The 20,653-nt window shown below is 37.5% G+C and overlaps 1 protein-coding gene across 1 annotated transcript in view; it reads left to right on the forward strand.

Annotated features, from left to right (window-relative positions):
* The window catches only part of CADPS2 (calcium dependent secretion activator 2), a 420,173-nt gene that overhangs the window by 255,278 nt on the left and 144,242 nt on the right, over positions 1–20,653 (forward strand). Inside the window, exons 13-16 of the mRNA XM_042782532.1 lie at positions 8,194–8,295; positions 13,837–13,900; positions 16,878–17,001; positions 19,261–19,281. Coding sequence (XP_042638466.1) covers positions 8,194–8,295; positions 13,837–13,900; positions 16,878–17,001; positions 19,261–19,281 — 311 coding nt within the window. The remainder of the gene's footprint in view (positions 1–8,193; positions 8,296–13,836; positions 13,901–16,877; positions 17,002–19,260; positions 19,282–20,653) is intronic.

The following is a 20,653-nucleotide window of genomic DNA, read 5'->3' on the forward strand; positions in this document are numbered from 1 at the left end:
ATATATAGTCCTTTAATGAGAGGTTATTTTTTAAAACTAAAAATTTATTATGTATGGGAAAAGGATGATATTTCTATCAGAGAAAACTCTACACCAACCTTAATTGTCTTTATTTTTAAGTTAAATTCCCTTTGATGTTTTGTTTCTCTTGAATCTTAGGATTTTGTGCAGCGGTGGTTTGGGACTAGATGAGTCCAAGAAGGTTTTTGGTTTGTGGTTTGGTCCCAGGATCAGCTAGTTAGTTATCCAACACCTTCCATCCTTGGCTGGTTCATCACCATCCTAACACAAAAACTAAATCACTAAGATCTTGATCTTCATAGTCACATTGTTGCCTTCTCTGTAAAACTGTGTCTGCTCTTCTTAAAAACCTCCAAAGTGAATAGAGAGTAGCAAGAGATTCAGAAAGGGAAAGGACCAGGAGGAAGGAGTGTTCGCAAAAGGAAGAGTATGTGATTTTAAAGTTTCACCTTCAAAACATTTTCTCATAGAACATCTGTCTCTTCCATTTCAATGAAAGTATAGGTGTAGAATTAATTTCTGCTTCTGGATACTTAAGATTGCAGAGGAAGTAAAAGGACACTGCTTATGTAATGGATGACCACACAAATGACATACCATTTGGATTGAAACAATAGGAGGTGTGATGGTTGGGAAACAACAATAAGAAGAGATTATTGTTTGCCCCTCATCATCTGCTGTCATTTCTTATTCTCGTGCTGTGACTTCCTCTCCTCTCCATTCTGCTCACAAATGGATATTGGTGGGAAATACATGAAGTGCAAAGTGACTTTTACCTGCTGTGCTTCAGGCAGAATCGACAATTCAGAAATACCACCCTCCAGGTGTCCCTCCCCTTCTCACTCACTCTAGAGGGAGCGAAGATGTCCTGCATGCCTCATAGGAAAGGACAGATGAAAGGAAGCCTGTAGGAAACTTAAAAGCACCAGGAACTTTGTCATTTGCCTACTCATTGCTGGCAGAATAGCTCTTGCAGCAAACCACCAAATTGCCAGGCCCAACAAACTTACCTGATGAGTTGGAGGAAGGGAGAAAGGAGTAATTTTTTTAAAAAAGAAAGAAATATGTCTAATCAACCTAACCAGACTTTTCTATGCCATGTTGTATTCATACAGTCCATAAGCTTTGTGAGTACCCTCTACCAGGCAGTCTGCTACGTTGTAGAGTTTATAAAGCTCGGGGCACATTGATTCCTCAGGGATCTGGAAGCTGTCCGGCTGGAATAAGTGTTTGAGGAAACAGCCATGAATGAGCTTACAGTTTTCATTCAGTAATAGGATAAAATGCTCAGTATGCAGTATTGCTAAGATTTTGGACAGTGATTATTCTAGAACACTACACTGCCTTTTGCACTGTTTATAAGAAAAGCTTACCAGCACTGAGTGATGCTTTTTAAGTGGGAATTGTGGGGAGTCCTGTGGCAAAATAATTTTGAGAAATGCTGGTTCGCAAAGTTAACCAAGTTTCTCTATCGTGGAGCTTCCCAGACTCCTTTAACATGTCGTGGGGACTCCTCAACCTGCAAAAAGGTCACATATTTTCTGTCACTTGAGAAAAATCAGGTTGTTTAGCCTTTCAGTTGGAGCATGTTGCAGGATCATCGTCTCTCAAAACATGTATTGGAAAATGTTCACAGCCACTTTACTCAAAATTACACAGATAAAATAGACATGAAACATGCAAAACTTTGCTTTTCTTGGTTTTATGGGCCTTTGAAATTTTGCATTATGCTGGAAAAGAAGGAATATAAAAGGTGAATTGTAGGCGGTTCAAACAAGGGGAGGGAGCTCCCAGTGGGCCAAATGGGAATGTTTAGGTAGATTCCCTCATTGATGATTGTTTTCTCTTCTGCTCAGATGCCCAACTCTGCAGCCCGTTTTTGTATCCTTTTTGTATCTTTTCTTAATTCTTTCTTCATGAACTATGTTGTCCTTTATTTTCAGAGAAACTAATATCTGATCTGATCTACCCCCAAAACCATCAGAGATCATGCAAAATGCATTCATAGTGCTGTTTATCCCTCTTGTTCCTGAGTTGTCTTCAGAAAAACATCTTTCACAATTTAACCGTATGTTGCACTTGCTACAGGAAGAATTGGTAATCATGACAAGATATCTAATATAGATAAAGGATTTTGTTTGCTTGTTTTAAAGTAACTTAGCCAGATTGATGAAAAGCACACATTGCAGAATCCCCCAGTTCATGGAGGAAGATCATGAAATTAAACAAATAGGCCTCAGGAACCATTGTTTTTGGATAAATCTGCCTTTTTTAAAAAGTGTGTATGTGAGTGTGTGAGTGTGTGTGTATGTGCATGTGAGACCTTCTTTGAAAACAGAGTTTGACCCATCAGCAGATGTAGATCACGCTATTAAGCATCAGTGGCAGAAGGTTCTATTGTATGAATTCTGTTTCTTAAGAATCTTTGAGAAATAATTAACATAGACCCAACTGCACTTGGTGTTCAATTGCCGATTATATAATACCAGAAGGATGGTCCATGTCATAACTTGTTTGATTATATTGATAATTAAATGATTGTTTCTACTATTAAATCATGATTTAGAATCTGTTCATATCTTAAGCTTCTTATGCTGAGCCCTCATTATTATTATTAAAATCATGTAACTTCAGTAACTGCAGGCCTCTGAAAAAAAAGAAAAGTATCGAATCTTGATACATGAGAGTACCCTTCTCTTCTCATTAGAGCCACTTTAGTATTTAATTATCAGTCACACAGTCTAAACCCCAATTAACATTCAAATCATAAAATTGGTCTTTTATGTTAGAATTTTAAAAAGCCACATTTTAGCATCATCTTTTTATCAGTGTCAAAGATGCAGTATTTTTTTTTTTTTCATTTTCTATTAACTCAGGGAAAATTGTGTTCTTGATATTTAAAGTCAATTATTTCACTAATAACTGAAATGGCAGCTAAACACTAAAATTTTCTGCTAGGTGTAAATTCATGCAATTTTTATTAGGTGTATTTTTTACCCAGAACCCTTAACTGCAATTCCTGATTCTGTTTGCCTTTTGCAGAGTGGCCTGTTTTTCCTACTGTTAGATGATAAGAATATTCCAGATGATTTATGCCAAATTAATGTTAATAACAAATATTAATAATGATACATGGTATTACCAACTCATGAATTCTGATACTCTTATTATAAGTGATATTTTTATATACGGTATATCCCTCATTCATTCCATTAGCACTTACGTATCGAGAAGCAGCAATATGCCAACTGCTTTTCTAGGCACTAGGGACACAGCATGAAGGAGTCAGACAGTCCACAAACAGCTAAATAGTCTCAGTTAATTGAACAGCAGCATATGTACAATGACGAGCAACATGGGAGCAGAGAATTACACCTTTATATAGGTAAAAGGAGCTCTGTTAGTACAGTGGGTAAGGAAGGCATTTGGCTGCTAACCAGAAGGTCAGCAGTTCAAACCCACCAGCTGTTCCATTGGAGGAAGATGAGGCATTCTACTTCTATAAAGATGTATAGACTTGGAAAGCCTTTTGGGGGCACTATGCATTGGAAGCAACTCAGTGGCAGTGAATAAGTACAGGGTAGTTAGGGACGGCCTCTCTAACACTGAGTCATATGAGTGGAGCACAGTGAGAAGTGAATGAGCCAGCCACATGTATATATAGAGTATGAACTGCCAGACAGAGAAAACAGCAGGTGCAAAAACTCTGAGGCAGGTGGGAGCCTACCTACTGTGACCTACTGTGTAGGAAGACTAGCAGGGAAGTCAGTGTGGCTGAAGTGGAAGGACAGGACGCGTGTGAGAGTGTGGATAAAATCAGAAATGAGGTGAATTTGGGGAGAAGAACTGCTATGACGTCTTGTAGACCATTGTGTTGTTGTTAGGTACCTTTGAGTCACCTGTGACTCATAGAGACCTTGTGTACAACACAATGAAGCACTGCCCAGTCCTGCGCCATCCTCACAATTCTTGCTCTGCTTGAACTCATCATTGCAGCAACTGTGTCAGTCCGTCTCATTGAAAGTCTTCCTCTTTTGCATGGCAAGCTGCTGAAAAATGACACAGCTACATGCAGGGTTCAAGCATGCCATAAGCTAGAGACCGTTCCCCAAGGCTTCTCCTTATATACTGGAAGCAGACCATATCCATAAGGCAGCTACTCAACAGCTCACTGTAGATTCCACCATGGAGTTGATTACCAGTCTCATCATGGGGAATACCACATCCAGCTGCCCAGCCACTCAACCAGGCCCAGCCAAGTTGACGCACACACTTAACTACCACATCCAGTTTCCTCAGTGCAGCTTGGACTTCTTCCTTCAATAACCTTGTTTCTTGATCATATGCCACCTCCTGATATAGATGAACATCGACCAGTGTTTTTGGTACAGTGACTCTGTGTTCTTTCCATCTTCTTCTGATGCTTCCTGTGTTGTTCCGTAAGGAGCTCTGGTAGCATAGTGCCTAAGTTATTTGACTGCTAGCCAGAAGGTTGGCGGTTCAAACCCACCAGCCACCACATGGAAGGAAGCCTGGGCAGTCTACTTCTATAAAGATTTACCTACTCAGAAACCAGAAGGGGGTCGCTATGACTTGGAATTGACTTGATGGGAGTGAGTCTGGTTTTTGGTTTGTGTGTGTGTGTGTGTGTGTGTGTGTAGTTCAATATTTTGTTCATAGAATCCTTCACTATTGCAATGTGAGGCTTGAACCTTTTCTTCAATTATTTCAGCTTGAGAAATGCCAAGAGCATGTTCTTCCCTTTTGGTTTTCTAACCCAAAGTCTTTGCACATTTCATTATAATACTTTACTTTGTCTTCTTCTCAAGCCACGATAGACCACTATAATGACTGGCTTTTCTGTGGAGGGCCACCAATGCAAGATATGAAACCAAGAAGTGTTACAAAAGACTCATCATAGTACGTTGGCAGTTCTGTGACAAGGAAAGAGCTGGAGGAGAGAGACCAAGGAAATGGTAGCAGTACTCAGGAGAACTGATGATGATTGGGACCAGAGGGAGAATAGAAATGGGACGGTCAGGTTCTGGATATGTTTTGAAGGTGCAGCCACAATAGATTAATTTACAAACTAGGTTTATCAGTTGTTATTTTTAAACCTCTCTTACCCAAGTCTACTAAATATATATTCATAAAATATTACTGGTTTGACTTGCTTTAAAAACTTCTGTAAGTAAACATTTTATGATGGATGAAAGTAAATTTTAGGACTTTCTTTGTTCAGATTTTCTTTAACTGAATCACTGAGTCACTAGTAGGTATTATATATTAAAATTCATTGATTTTTAAGTTCTGCATATTACAAGTAGTATAGGAAATATCTGATGTAAATAAGTGTGTTTACTACAGTCCCACCATTCATTATTACTGCTTCAGTACAGCGTCCATTTCTTTAACTCGGGTTTTTTCATTGCTCTTTATTATAATTTTCTGTACAAATGTAAGGAAAAGACAGTAAGACATGGGCATTAGGAGCCGTGGCTTGGAAGGACAAGAGACTTGGGTTGAAGTCAAGGCTCCAGCACTAACCAGCTGTGTGATCTTGGGCACATAACCTAAACTCTCTGAGCCTAAGTAGCCTCCTCTCTGATAGCTGGAGGAAGGATTGCTGTAAGCTTTCTGTGTCACTCCGCATATAAAACAACTAGCTCATCATCAGGTGTGTATATATATGTAGAATATAGTAATTGATAGCTGCTATTTTTGTTTTAATGATGACAAGAAAGATAGTGATAACACAGAAGGGATTGATAGTTATTGGGAAGAATTATTGTTTAGGAACCTATTGCCTTTAGGGTTGACTGGACTGCAGCAAAGTTGCCCTTTATTTCCAGTAGATCAGATACAGAAAGCCATTTCATATACCTAATGTCCTGTACCTAGTCTAGCATATATACAAAGTACATGTATGTGAATAAGGAGAAGTCTGAAATGCTGCATGGTGTATTGAACCCATTCATATTTGAACCTAATTTAGTGATGAACTAAATGACAGTCTCTTGCTTTGTTACAACAGTCTTCCTCTTGGTGAAGATTGCCATGTGACATTCCCTGACTTGCCTTTCTCACTTGTCCTTGCCTGAATCCATATCTCCATTCTGTGAGGTGTCCAGTGTGCCCCAGTGAAGGGGCAGGACTGTGACAGGACTACTTCTTTTGTCACTGTGGGACATGATCTTGTTTGACAGTTGAACCAAACAGCAAAATTCACCCCAGTATAACCATGTGGTATCTGTCACAGAGTTAAGCCAAGGATCATGTCAATCATTGGGGCAATAAATTTCTTTACTCTTTTTCATCAAGTTTGCATAGCTGTGTTTAATGAAATAACCACCCAGAACGTTCTCATAGGTGGTTTTACTGATGTCTGTGTTACAACATAATTTAGTTACAGCTTTTGTGTGAATGCCCAGATTCTCAAATTAAGGATTTATGTAGCACTTCCCAGCAGAACTTTTGTGCTCACTGTCAGAGCTTGTCCATGCCATTCAGATAAGGGAACAGTCTGTTTTATGCAAGCATTGCTTTTCTTCTTCCTAAAAAAAAGTGGGAAAGACAGTATTTCATTAGTTATTTCTATGTAGTTAACATTCCGCATGCTTTCTGTTAGAATAAAAGTGATTGATAGATTATTCTGAGCATCTGACTAAATAATTGATGCTTCAAAATTCAGGAATGTAGTATAATTATGAGAAATATTTTCAGAGCATGGATTCTGGCAGCATACAAGTTTCTGAAGTAGCAAATTATTTATTGTTTATTGGAGACGACTCAGATTTAATGATGCCTTGATATGAATAAGAGGTCTTTATGTCAGTATGATTCAAATATAACTTTAAAATTAATTGCTTGGATTCTAATTGACTAGTTAACAAGCATCAAAGATGTATACATACACACACACACACACACACATATATATATATATATATATATATATATATAATTGGGAGCATTAAATAAAAATCTTGTTGGCAATGTTATTTTAAGCATTTGCTTCTCTTTGTTTTTAATAATCCCTGTTTCTACCTGTTTTATGTTAAAAATTAGAAAATTGGAATGATAAATAAATAAACCTTTGAGAATTTAAGTGTAATCTTTAGTGAAATAAGTTGATAAGGGAAGAAATAATTATTAATTATGATTTAATGCAAAAGACTCATTTTATGGTTGAAATATATAAACAGATTTTGAAATGAATATGAGATTAGTATCCTCTTCTGTGTGAACAGAAAGAGTTAGAACTTCTGTGTTCAAAATTGTAGATGGTTGCTGTACAACCAGATAGATATTTAAAATGATACAGAAAAAATTCTAAGTCCCTGCTATTAGATATATTTTCTATTTTTAACCCTGATCTCAGGAAAATAAGATTTCAATGAAGTCTTCACAGCTACTTTTTAAAATCATAACGAAGCACTTGCATTGATTCCCTAGGGATATTTGGTTAAGCGTGAAAATCTTGTTAAGAAATATAGCTAGTTTTTCTCTTCTGTTTACATGTTTTCTTTCAAATATTTGTTTACTTATATGATTACATATAAGCAAGTATTTATACCAAAAGCAGCAGAATAGTGTACCTTTAAATTTAGCCAAAATTTCCATGTATTTCTTACAACAAATAAATGTCCGATTTCATGTTAGATTTATTTTTATTTGGAAGAAAAGTAGTTAAGATATTTTGGCTTGCATTCAATATACTTTTTATAATATTTCCACTCAGAGGGTATTCATATAATTGGTTAAATGTTTGGTACCACTATAAAATGCTTTTCACTGTCATTTTCAAGGACTACTTATTGTTTTCTGAGATCTGGAAAGTATTTATTGTCATCTTTTACCTTGAGCTGTCTAAAGAGAGTAATTCTGTTCCTTTCATTCCAGGTCAAAATACGAAGCAGATGACTGCAAACTTCTCCTATAAACATTCTCTATAGACATAACTGATACCCACATTCTAGACCAGTCTCTAGTTTCCTAAAATATTTGGGTTTTTCAGGGGAAAGCAGGTTTGATTCTGATTAACATAGGTCACTGTAGCTCTGTGAACCGGACATTAAAATAGTTTAAAGTTATTAGCATCATTTTACTCTATAATATATAAAATTAGATGAGCTTTTCCTATAAATTACTGGTTCTTTTGTTTATTTCCAGGCCTGACGGAATTGGAACTGTTTCAATGGAAGAGAAAGAGAGGTTTGAGGAAATAAAAGAGAGACTGTCTTCCCTTTTAGAAAATCAGTTAAGCCATTTCAGGTATTGATTCTGTTTATAAATATGAGTGTTTATTTTTCCTCCTTCACATAATTTGCCCGTCCCCTACAAATGGCTCATGATGTCTTTCCACTTCTACTCAAGAGCTACCTCTTGTTGCCTGAAGGATATGAGCCTATTTAGAAATAATTTAATTTCAATTTAAATACTTTTCCATAAAGAAAACTTCCTGCTGCAAATGGTTTTACTACCAGTGTCTAAATAAGAAATAATGTCATGTCCACCTAAACGCTTCCAGAAAATTGAAGAAGAATAACTATTTCTCAGCTCATTCTATGAGGCCAGAATCACCCTGGTACCAAACCAACGGCATTACAAGAAAGAAAATGCCAGAAAAATACCCCTTATAAACATAGATTAAACACTCATAACAGAAATTAAGCAAACTGAATCTAACATTATATAAAAGGATTGATGGCTTATAACCAATGATGTATATCCAAGAAGCCAAGGTTGCCTTAGCATTTAAAAGTCAATCATGTAATTCACCCTATTAACAGGGTGAATTTCTGTTAATGAAACAGCTATATGATCATCTCAATAGACTTTAAAAAGCATATGACAAAATCCAACATCTGTTCTTGATTTTTTAAAAAACAAAACAACATTCAGCAAACTAGAAAAAGGAAGAGAAGAAAACTTTCTTAACATGTTAAAGGCATCTATTGAAAACCAATACCTAACATCATATTTAATGGTAAAAGACTAAATGTTTTCCACCCAAGATCAGGAATAAGGATGTCTGTTATAACCATGTCTACTCAAAATTATGCTGGATGTTCTAGACAGTGCAGTAAGGCAGAAAAAAGAAAGTCACCCACATTGGAAAAAAACAAACGAGAAGTTAAACTGAGATCTACCGTGTTCATGAGTCAGAGCTCCATTTTGTTACAGTGTCAATTCTCTCTAAATTGAGCTAGAGATCCAATGGAACACCAGTCAAAGTCCTAGTAGAATTTTATAGAAATATATTAACTAATTCTAAAATTCATGTGGAAATTCATTGGGCTTACCATAGCCAAAATAAGTTTTACAAGAAGAGCAATGTTGAAAGTCTAAGCTACAGTAACCAAGACAGTGTGGTACTGAGAGCCCAGAAATCCAACATACCTATGGTAATGAATTTTTAACAAACATACAAAGGCAACAGACAAAGCATACTCTTTTCAATAAATAGTGCTGGAACTATTGGATATCCAAAAGTAAAACAATTAACGTCCATCCATACCTCACTAAAAATCATAGGAGCAAAACCTTCTATCCTTGAGTTAAGCAAAGATTTTAATAAAATACCAAAGGCATAATTCATGATAGAAAAAAAAAATGTTAACTTGAACTGCATCAAAACTCAGAGCTTTTGGTCTTCCAAAGACATTTATTTTTAAGGGAATAAGAAGATAAGTCACTGAGTGAGAGAAATTATTTGTTCCATACTTAACCCAGAAAGGACTTCTAGCCATGATACATTAAGACTTCTCAAAACTTAATAATAAAACTGAAACGCCCAATAAAAAAAAAAAAGGTTAAACATTTTAGTAGACATTTCACCAAATGTATGCGGTTGGCCAAAAGGACAAAAGCCATATGAAAAAATATTCAGCATCATTAGGGATGAAAACTACTGTAAGATAGCGCTGCCTACCTACTTATTCAAAAAAAAAAAAAAACAAACTCACTGCCTTCAAGTCAATTCAACTCATAGCAACCCCTCCTTGGATTTCCAGGGTGGTTTCTCTGTGGAAACAGATTGTCCAATCTTCCTTCTGCGGAGTGGCTGGTGAGTTGGAACCGCCAGCCTTCTGTATGGCTAAAATTAAAAACAACAACAACCTGAACATACCAAGTGTTCTCATGGATGTGGAGAAACTGGAATTCTCATATACTGTTGATGGAAATGTGAAATGGTGCAGCCCACTTTGGAAAATATTTAGCAATTTCTTTAACATTTCATTACCTACCAATATGACCCAGGCATTTAACTCATAGGTATTTCCCCAGGAGAAACAAACGCTTAAGTCCATGCAAAGTCTTCCTTCACATGAATATTCATAGCAGCAGTGTTCATGACAGCCAGATCTGGAAACAAGCCAAATGCCCATCAATAGGGGTATAGATAAACAATGTACTCCTTTCAGCGAAACACTCTCAGCCATGAAAATGAAGAAACTGCTGATGCGTGCAACAATATGAATGAATGTCAGAAAATTATGCTGAGTCAAAGACAGTAGATAAAATTGTATCGTTTTATTTAAAATTCTGGAAAATACATACTAATACATATGACAGTCGAGCAGTGGCTGCGTGGGAGTTGGAGGAATAATGTGGGAGGTAATGGGTATATGCATCACCTTGATTGTGGTGAGGATTACGCAAGTGTACATGTATGTCAGTATTTACCAAATTTGATAGTTTAATTATGTGCGGTCGATTACATGTTGCTGGAAAAATATGAAACCCATTGCCGTGGAATTGATTCTAACTGGTAGTAACCCCGTGTGGCAGAGTGGAACTGGTCCATAGGACTTCCTGGGCTGTCATCTGTCTGGAAGCAGATTGCCAGGCCTTTCTTCTGTGGCACCACTAGGTGGGTTCAAACTGCCAACCTTTGAATTACTAGACAAGCGCAAACCATTTGCACCACCCAGAGACATGTGTCACATGTCTCAGAAAACTTGGGGGGAAAAAAAAAAAAAAGTGCTCCTTTTTCATTGTGGGTGGTAATTAGGATGGTATCTAAAACTGAAAAATCAAGAAGCAGAAATATTAGCATGTGATTAGGGAACATGAAATCTAAATACCAAAAGGATCAGCTAGAAGTTGAAAACTTTTTTTTTTCCCTTTTTTCTGGAAAGCAGAAAATTACTTGAAAGGGTGGAACCAGCACAGGGGACTTCTGTTTTTTATAAAAAGTCTTTTAGAAGAATTTTCTCTTTAGATTCAGTGCATATATAACTTCAATAAAAATGAAACTGTTTAAAAATAGATAAGAAAAAAAAAAGGGCTTAATAATAAGACTTCTCTATACAAGCTCATTTATCTGTGTAATTGATTTACCAAAGTGGAAATAAGGGTGACTTCAGTTTATTGCGATTAAGTATTAAACTTGGTTGAATTTTTATCTGACAGTTGAGTGTTTTCCACTTCGTTTTGCTATTATAGAGCTGTCAATGTGGTAAAAATTCAAAATATTTATCCTGAAAGGCAGAACAAAACGATTCCCTTCCTTTAAAACTTGTTTTGTAAGGATTAATTAAGGTTCTGTGTAGTCATTTTCTGTACTTTATTGATTCAGGATTACTTGTACTCGGTAAATGTGTTGAATTATTTACACATCTTGGGCAGCTAATGCTAATTCAGAACATACCCAGTGGGACCTCAGAGCCCTGAAATGCTAAATGTAATCTGGGGATCAGTAACATTCCATTCATAAAATGTGTCACCCACAGGTTAATGGAAATAAACAATAGGAAAGACAATGGGTGGATTATGCAAATACACTGAAAAGATTTAAACAGGGGGAGGGGACTACAAGAACTCAATTTGTGTTTTATTTAAACGTGGATTAAGGTTGCTGGCATACAAGATGATTAAAGCCACTTGGCTAATTTGTAAGTGTTCTGAAAGTACCATTGCACAGGGGAACATCTAGCAAAATAAATTGGTTGTGGCTTTTTTGTTTTGTTTTGTTTTTTGGGTGGGGGGGATGTAGATGAGGTGTGTGGAGACAAGAGTAAATGAAGGAATTTTAAACAGTAAATCAAACAATCAATACAGTATTCTCAAGAAGAATTTGAGGGACCAGATTTCTGTAACACCTATTTGCATTTATCTGAGAATAATGAAGATTTTATGAAACTGTAAAAACCCATCCTAGTAGAAATTCAGCTACTGTTTGTATTAAAGGAAGGACCTAAGAAATCGTTTTCTTTTTCTTTAAAATTTGGTCCCCTAAAACAAATTGAACCTAAATGTATGTGTTTGTAGGGAAAAATGTTCACAGTACAGTGTGAAAGAAAACATTTCATTATCAGTTACATCTGAGAAAAGATGTCTCCTTAGCCCCTGGAAAATGAAAAGAGCCTGGAGATAAGGAAACTTGTTTGCAGGCTATTATTTTGAAGATTTTAAGTCAGAGCAAGGTGGCAGCCTGTTGGCAGCCCAGCTGCCTGTAGCACTTGATCTTAGGTTGAGGTGGAGGGAGGGTGAGCAGTTCTGAACCTGATTCATCTAAGCTAAGAGCTGCAGTAGCAAAGGAAGATGGGGCAATCTACTTCCGTAGTGATACTGCCTCAGAAGCCCAAGGAAGGATCGCTATGAGCGGGGTCCGACTCGACGGCACATAGCAACAACAAGAGCTCCAGCAGGACGAAAGGCCCTGACACTCTGTACTCCTTAAGTGGAAAGTAACCTAGAGAGAAATTCCCTTCCAAAGAGCAGTAAACCTGTTACCACCATGTGGCAACTACTGAGGAGCCCACCTACATTCCCAGCCTCCGCTGACCCTGATTTCAGAACACCCATGTCCCGTGCCCTCGGAGATGTTGATTGAGGCTTGCAGAGGAGCTCTGGTGTCGAAAGGGCTAAACGAGGCTGCTAACTGCAAGGGCAGTGGTTGGAACCCACCAGAGGCTCTGGCTTCCTGAGAGAAAGACCTGGTGATCTGCTCCCAGGAGGAGCACAGCCTCTGAAGCCCTATGGGGCATTTCTACTCCCCTGTAGGGTGGCTTCTTGAGGAGCCCTGGTGGTGCAGTGTGTAAGGCTTTTGACTGCTAACCGAAAGGTTGGTGCTTCAAACCCACCGGCCACTCCACAGAAGGAAGATGAGCCAATCTACTTCCGTAGAGATTTACAGCCTTGGAAACCCAATGAGGGTTGCTATGCATCAGAATCAACTTGATGGCAGTGGGTAGGGTGGCTGTGGTTTGGAATTGATTCCACAACACACATCAACAACATTAAGAATACATAGGATGATATATACTTGGAATGAATGACTCTTCACTGTCAAGAACTCTGCAGAGGGTTATTAAATGTGCTGGCTGAAGAGGTGGAAGAGTTGCACACTGGAGAAGACCAGCGAATGCCAGGGAAGACGGAAGCAGAGCCATGTTGGTTCTAGAAGTTGTGTTTGTGGCATGTTTCCATCTTAAGCGAGACATAAATAGGATAACATGGAGAAATCATTTTAAGTTACCTGAGAGCATGAGTAACATTAGGAAAGCATCAGACAAGTGTTTTAATTACCTCTTTATCATATGCCACCTAGAGCTTCTTTTTTTTTTGTATATTGTATTCTTTTAAGATCCATATCTGGACAACTTTAGAAAGCTTTTCATCACAATTTATACCTTTGCTATTTGTTTAAATCCTGGGGCTGGGTAAACGTGAACATTTTCCAGGATGAGTTGATTTTAACCTTTTTGTTGTTGTTCCTCAATGATGCCAGGTAACTCAAGAGGAGATCATTTAGCATTCTGAGCTATTAAGTGTTTGACTTCTTAGTTCTTCTTTTTGTTTTTAAAGATACTGTTTTCCCTTTGGACGACCTGAAGGTGCTCTAAAAGCGACACTTTCATTACTTGAAAGGGTATGTTTGAACATTACCTTATAAATACTGTTTGTGTTCTCAGTTGCTGTGTGCTTTAGTTACTGAATTAGCCAGTGTGTACTCATCACTTCGTCAGACCCACTTAATCAGTTTCTCTCCTTTTCTTACTACATTCTCCCTTGATCCTGATTTTTTCCTCTCCATTTTCCATTGCCTATCATTGTCATCCCATCCTGACATTATGAGATCTTTCTGGTAGTACCCATTTTTTTTCTTCTCTTTCCCTCATGAAACAATAATTTTTTTTTCAGTTCAATGTAATTATCTCTCCTTTTCAGATCTCACAGTTTTCTTTTAGTTTCCCCTTGGCTTTATTTTTTATTCTTCCTGTCATATTCCTCATGGCTATAAGAGATTATCATTTAATATTCATAAACATGTCATTCCTTTCTTTCAAAATCGATTTCACGATTTATTTCAATTGTTATAATACGTTGCTACCTTCAGTGAATAAGTGAACCATAGAAAGTCACTTCCCCCAAAATATAAGTAGAAAACAAGACTTTATGTCCAGACTAAGAATCATTCTTTAATGAGAGTATATTCTCCGTTGCTGTTTTTGTGGCAGATGAATGTAAATGGAAGATACCTGTTGTTCCTGTTTATACAGGTATTCATATGCTTGATGGATGCCAGTAGTTAAATGATGTGGGTAACCTCTGTTCCTTATCAAAATCAAAGAGAATTAATCTCTAGGGATTGTTTACAAATCAAGCTTTGATGATCCTTGTTTTGATTTACTGACTTCAAGCCCTTGCTTCTATCCATTGTTCTGCCACATTGATGTCATATATTACACTGTTTATTAGCACCTCTATTAAAAACAAAAAGTTCAAACACTGTCCAGACCTTTCATCTCTGTTTCTGTGAGTTAAGGACTAGAAGACAAGGGCTAGAACTGAAGACTGAGATCTTTCGATCATATATAGATTCCATCTATGAATCTGATCACCATGTATTCCATGATAGCAATATTATTTTAGTAATTAGTAGTTTTCTTAGAATTTTTGTAATATTAAAACCTACATCTAATGGAGGCTTTTCTAAATGTGCATTGCATCCTATTCGTTAAGGGATCATGAATGAAATAGCATTCTGAAGGATGGCTTTACTTCTTGGAACTGCGTGCATCGTGGGTATCTCATGCTGCCTGTCTGTGCTCCCATTTCCATGATAGATCCTTTCCCCGCCCCCCCCAGCAGGAAGGAGTCAGTAACAGTAGAGATGCCAGCATGCCCTGCACTGACGGGCTGAACAGTGACCTTTATCCCAGTTGCAGTCACTAATTGTGTCTCCTGCTGAACTGAGAGATGTTAAGGGCCCATTCTTGATCTATAGGTCTCTTTACTTACTGGCATCTTAGAAAATGAAATAAAATCTGCTTGGGAACCACTCTTCATGCCTGTGATGCCTGGAGGAACATGGGGTAGAAGCATGAAACAGATTTTGTCTCCTTTTTGCACTGCCTTGGCCATCACTTTTCTGTATTTGCAAAGGAAGACGATCCAGTTCCCCCCTCCCCTGCAGATTAAGTGTCCAGCTCTGAGAGAATATGATATGCTGCCTGATATAAACCTTGGACATACCTCTGGGCTAGACATACACATTCTGATATTAACAGCTGTTTCTAATATTTTGAACTTTGTCACCATGAAGGAGCCTATTAGTAACATTCACAGTTCTGCATATGGAATAGAATTCATCTTAAATTTACATTTCAGTAATAATTACATTAAAAATATTAGTGCATATTTAATGCTTACATATTGTCTTAGTAGAAGGATTTTTCTAGCGATAAAAGGCCTGATGTGCAGTTCTCAGTGCAGTGTCCAATAGATGTCAGTGTTAAAGTTTTTTTTTTCAGTGTGAGAAGAATATTTGATATGGGAGGAAATTTGGAGAAAGATAAGTTTTGCTGTTTCAAAGAAGGAAAACTTTGTCTAACCAAAATAAAATGTTGTTAAGGATCACTGATGCTTGGGTGAGTGGATAGTAAAAACTCCTCAGTACTAAAGCTGACCATAAAGAGAATGAAATAATAAAGCATGAAATGGATGCTTTTGTGTTCTTTAGATATTTCTTTCAAGATAAAGCCTAGTAGAATAGTAAAAGCACTTAGAAAAACATTGTCTAGTCTATGCTAACACTCTGCCCTCTACGTTAAAATTTAAATGAAAGCAAACCAAAAAGCGTATTACACATATGGAAAAATACAGTTGGAATAATAGTATAACCAAAATTATTGTGAGCAGTTGTATCACTCAGAAATTTTGAAGAAAATTATCAGAGGCATTATAAAACCGTTTAAATGCGTTGGAGTTTGGATTCTGTATATAATTTATCTTACCCTTGCCAGAGATTAATCAGTGTTTTTTGATTCTCAGAAATTTCTGTGTACTTTAACATTGGCTATGCCTTAAGCATTCCTTTCACTGAGACAAATTTTCTTTCCTTCTTTTTTTATATGCTTTAGTATTTTTCAGCACATCACACTAGTTAGCAATTAATGAGAGCAGAAATCCTGATTTTTTAAAAGTTCAAAAATGATGCTTTTTCTTAATGGGATTTTTGTAACTGTTTTCAAATATATTGCTCAAAAGATGTAAGGCTTTTAAATTAGGGACGTGCAAGACAAACTTTGTTTATTACTTGTCCCAAGGACTGTAATCCTGATCTGAAACAGCTGCTCTAATAGTGTCGTGGATCCCTGGAGGAAAAGTGACAGTCACACTGAATGGTGGCTTGGCCTGTGGGACGTTTTGATGTGCATAAATGAGGCTTAGCCAGGAGGAGCCAAGATTGGAGGATTACGCTCCCAGTTGTGAAGTGTCAACTCACTGCTTCCCTGATGTTACTTTAGAGCCCCTTCCTGATAGTAGTGGGCTCTCAGGCTATTTGTACCATTTGTGTTTAGTGTTTATTTGACAGTATTTCTCTCTTTCTCTTAATTTGGTAGGTTTTAATGAAAGATATTGCCACTCCCGTACCAGCAGAAGAGGTGAAGAAAGTAGTCAGAAAATGTCTCGAGAAAGCGGCCTTGATCAATTACACTAGACTCACAGAATATGCCAAAATAGAAGGTCAGTGCCGTGAGCAAGTGCCGAAGTGGCAGTGAGAGCCAACAGTGCCTATTAACTGAATTTTCTGTGAGAAGTCTTTTCCTTTCCTGAGCGAACCTGTACCGTGGCAAAGGGAAATGTCTCATTAAAATCTCAGCTGGTGAACTGAAGAGCTTTTTCCTATTCATTGCTGTAATATGCCTCCTGGGACCTGGCTTGAATGAACGACCCAGGATTCATGCTTAAGTTGTCCTTTGTTCTTATTTTGAGTTTTCAAGAAACCAAAAGGTGTTTTCATGGGTTGTATTTTTTGACATTACTGTAAGTATGTCTACCATTTAAACTATGGGCAGTGTATTCTTTCCTGTTCAGGAGCCCGGTAGTATGACGTAATTTTATTTTCTGTTCTGCAGCGTCTCTCAGAAGGAAGAAACTTCTTGATTGTGGTGAAGGCTGAAATAAACTGATAGAACTTCCTGCAGCTTTTAATTGCTTGCAATACAATGATGCATTTGAAAGATTAGATCTCTTGAGAGGACTGTGCATTTATTTTTCTCTATTCTAGGTTTTTATTCATTAAGGATAAAGATATTTAAGATTTAAGATGTTTTGAAATAAGTAGATTGAAATTTGTGGCAAAGTCATAAAATCAACTTTCATTCATCAGTTCTTTGAGGTGATTAAAAGTAACAGAAAAGACCTCAGATGTGTTACTCCAGTTTTCATCCAACTAGCTTTTGTATTGTACCTAGCATTAACCTAGGAAGGAAAAACATTGTAGTTAATGTTCAGTATCTATCTCTAAAAACAAAAATTAAATCATTCGTTAAAAAAAATTAGTAATTTTTAGTATAAAATTATACCTAGTGAATTATAAAGGCATACTTTAGCTGATATTGCTATCAGATTTGGATAATGAAAAAAGTTGATTGTAATTGGCTGAGTTACCATTCCTTTTTCCTTTCCAAATCTAGTCAAGCTTTCTAACAAGCATGAGCTAACCAACCTCCTGAGTGATTAACAAAAAAGCCATCTCATCACTATAGCAACCAATATTATATCACAAGAGTAACAACATGAATCCTCCTTAGTTACCAGTTTAACATCATTAATTATGATATCATGTTGTGTTAAAGCAAAAGCAATGAATATTAGACCGTTTGGAGAAAGTGAGAGATGAACAGCTTGGTTTTCACATTTTGAATACTCATTCAAATAATTTTCATGTTTTGGGAATATTGGATGTTCTGAACACAGATTGAAAGAATTGATATAAAAATAGATATATTAACACCTTTCAAATTTGACAAAGAAAAAAATATCTGTGGACTACCTGACTAAAAACAGTATGGTGTTCTACAAATATTAGGAACCCCCTTCAAAAAAATGATAAGAATTCTTTTGTTCTTAACTATTTCAGTTAGTATTTTTAATCACTTTTCTAAGAATGCTTAGAATATTTAACAAAGCATATTCATTGTTAATCTCTGTCTCATTTTTTAGTGTTAGAGTCCATTTTAATATGAAGAAGAAAAGAACCTACTTACATTTGTATGTAGCCATTGGGTTTCTCAGGAGCTCTGGTAGTGTAGTGCTTAAAGCACTTGACTGCTAACCAGAAGGCTGGTGGTTCAAACCCACCAGCCACTACTTGGAAGGAAGATGGGGCAATCTACTTCCATAGTGATAGCTGCTTGGGAAACCCAAGGAGGGGTCACTATAAGTCGAGGGTTGACTCGAGGGCACATAACAGCAACAACGGGCACATAACAGCAACAACAACGTTGGGTTTCTTAAGCCATTAAGACAATATAGCCATTGTCTTCTTAAGTATTTAGACAAACATGTTAATATGCTGTGAAAAGGTACAGTCCTTCCTCTTGATTACTCATAAATAGGAGTCTGTGTTAGAGAACAACCTATAGTAGGACCAAATAGAGAGGGAGCAGGAGAAGTCTCCGACTGTCTTCCTTTCTGGAGTCCCCCACCTTCATCTGCAATCAAGGGTGGGAATATTCTAGGACAGGGCTCCCAGAAACCCAGGCCTGCAGGACTACTGACCAGTCAATCTCCTTTCAGAAAAACAAATGTTGGGTCTTTAGATGAGAAAATCTTCTATGCTTTTCACTCTCTTTCTTTATGCCTAGGACCAGACCAAGAACAAAATTAAAATTAAGTTAGAAATAGGTGGTAGATGATTTTTCCTTCATTGATCCTTCTACATTATGTGAGCCACAAAGGTTTGCTTTTTCTCCTAAATTATCTTTTCTTATGTTTTAGGCCCAGCAGAAAAGGAAACAGGTAATTAATGTTTGTGCATGCACGTGCTCTGTGGTGGTGTGATGTTTTGATGTGGATGAATGGCTCTCTCCTCTTCAGAGCGCTTAGTCATTAGATATTTTTTGACTAGGGTCCTGTTTGATATTACTGGAACTATTGCTAATGCTTTGTGGGGGAAGGTAGGCCATTGACCTCTGTAAAAGTTCGGCAACATTTTTTTGCACAGCAAACACCTGAGGCTGTATTAGTATAATGTATTTTTTTTTTTTTTTTATTGTGATTTGGGTGAAAATTTACAGAGCAAATACACTTTGTACACAGCAGTTCACATACACTTTGTCTCATGACATTGACCACAATTTACCACAATGCAACATCTCCCCTCCTACTTCCTCCTGATAGTTACATCTTCCCTGTATCCATCCCTCCATGCAGTCCTACCCCCTGAGCTGTCTCTCTGTGCAGCCCTTCTTTCTCCCATGCTTGTTCTCTCCAAGGAGTGTATCCACCTCAGGTAAATGTTCAACTCATATGTTTGTCTACTGTTTGGCTGGAAGCCACAGGCATGGGTTCAATTCCAGACCTGAAGGGCAGCTAGGGGCCATGGTCTCAGTGGTTCCACCAGGCTCCATCAGGCCAGCAAACCTGTTCCCCACTTTTTTTTTCCCCCCAAATGATTTTGAGTTTTGTTCCACATTGTTCTCCCTCTCTATCCAGTATCTCCTACATAGATCCACATCCAAGTGGTTGACAGTAGTAGCCGGGCACCATCTAGTTCTTCTGGTCTCATAGGCTGCAGATTGGATGGTGTACCAGTCACTAGGACTAATTGTTTCCATGAATTTTTGGTTTTATTCATTCTTTGCTCTGGATGAGGAGAGACTCATCGTTGCATCTAGATGGCAGCTTGCAAGATTTTAAGATCCCAGTCGCTACTCATCACAGTAGGAGGTAGAACAATGTTCTGTGTAGTATATTATGCCAATTGAGCTTGATGTCCTCTGCGACTATGGTCCCAAGCCCATGGGTTCAACTACTCAGTCCCTCTGATAGCTGGCTGTGACCAAGCAGCAACTACAACCTTGCCCATTGTCAGCTCCACTATACACCTAGGAATTCAGATCATAAACATAAAGTCATAGGAGCATTGTCTGCCAGCCCTATACATGTTCTTGGGTACATTCCTCCCTTCATAGACATACCTAATACTTCAGCCTGTCCACCCGTCTATCCACCCATATACCCATATTTGCCTTCACTGACAATGCAGTACTGTATGTGCAAAAGGGTTCATAGTTGTTGTCTGTACCTCCCATGTACCTCTCTATGTCTTTCTCTTCCTGAATGCCACTATATTGATCACTCACATTTGGTACATTGCCATTCTCTTCAC

Source organism: Orycteropus afer, unplaced genomic scaffold (assembly GCF_000298275.1).
Source record: "Orycteropus afer afer isolate SDZICR_OR568_19922 unplaced genomic scaffold, OryAfe1.0 scaffold00359, whole genome shotgun sequence".
Taxonomy (NCBI): Eukaryota; Metazoa; Chordata; class Mammalia; order Tubulidentata; family Orycteropodidae; genus Orycteropus; species Orycteropus afer.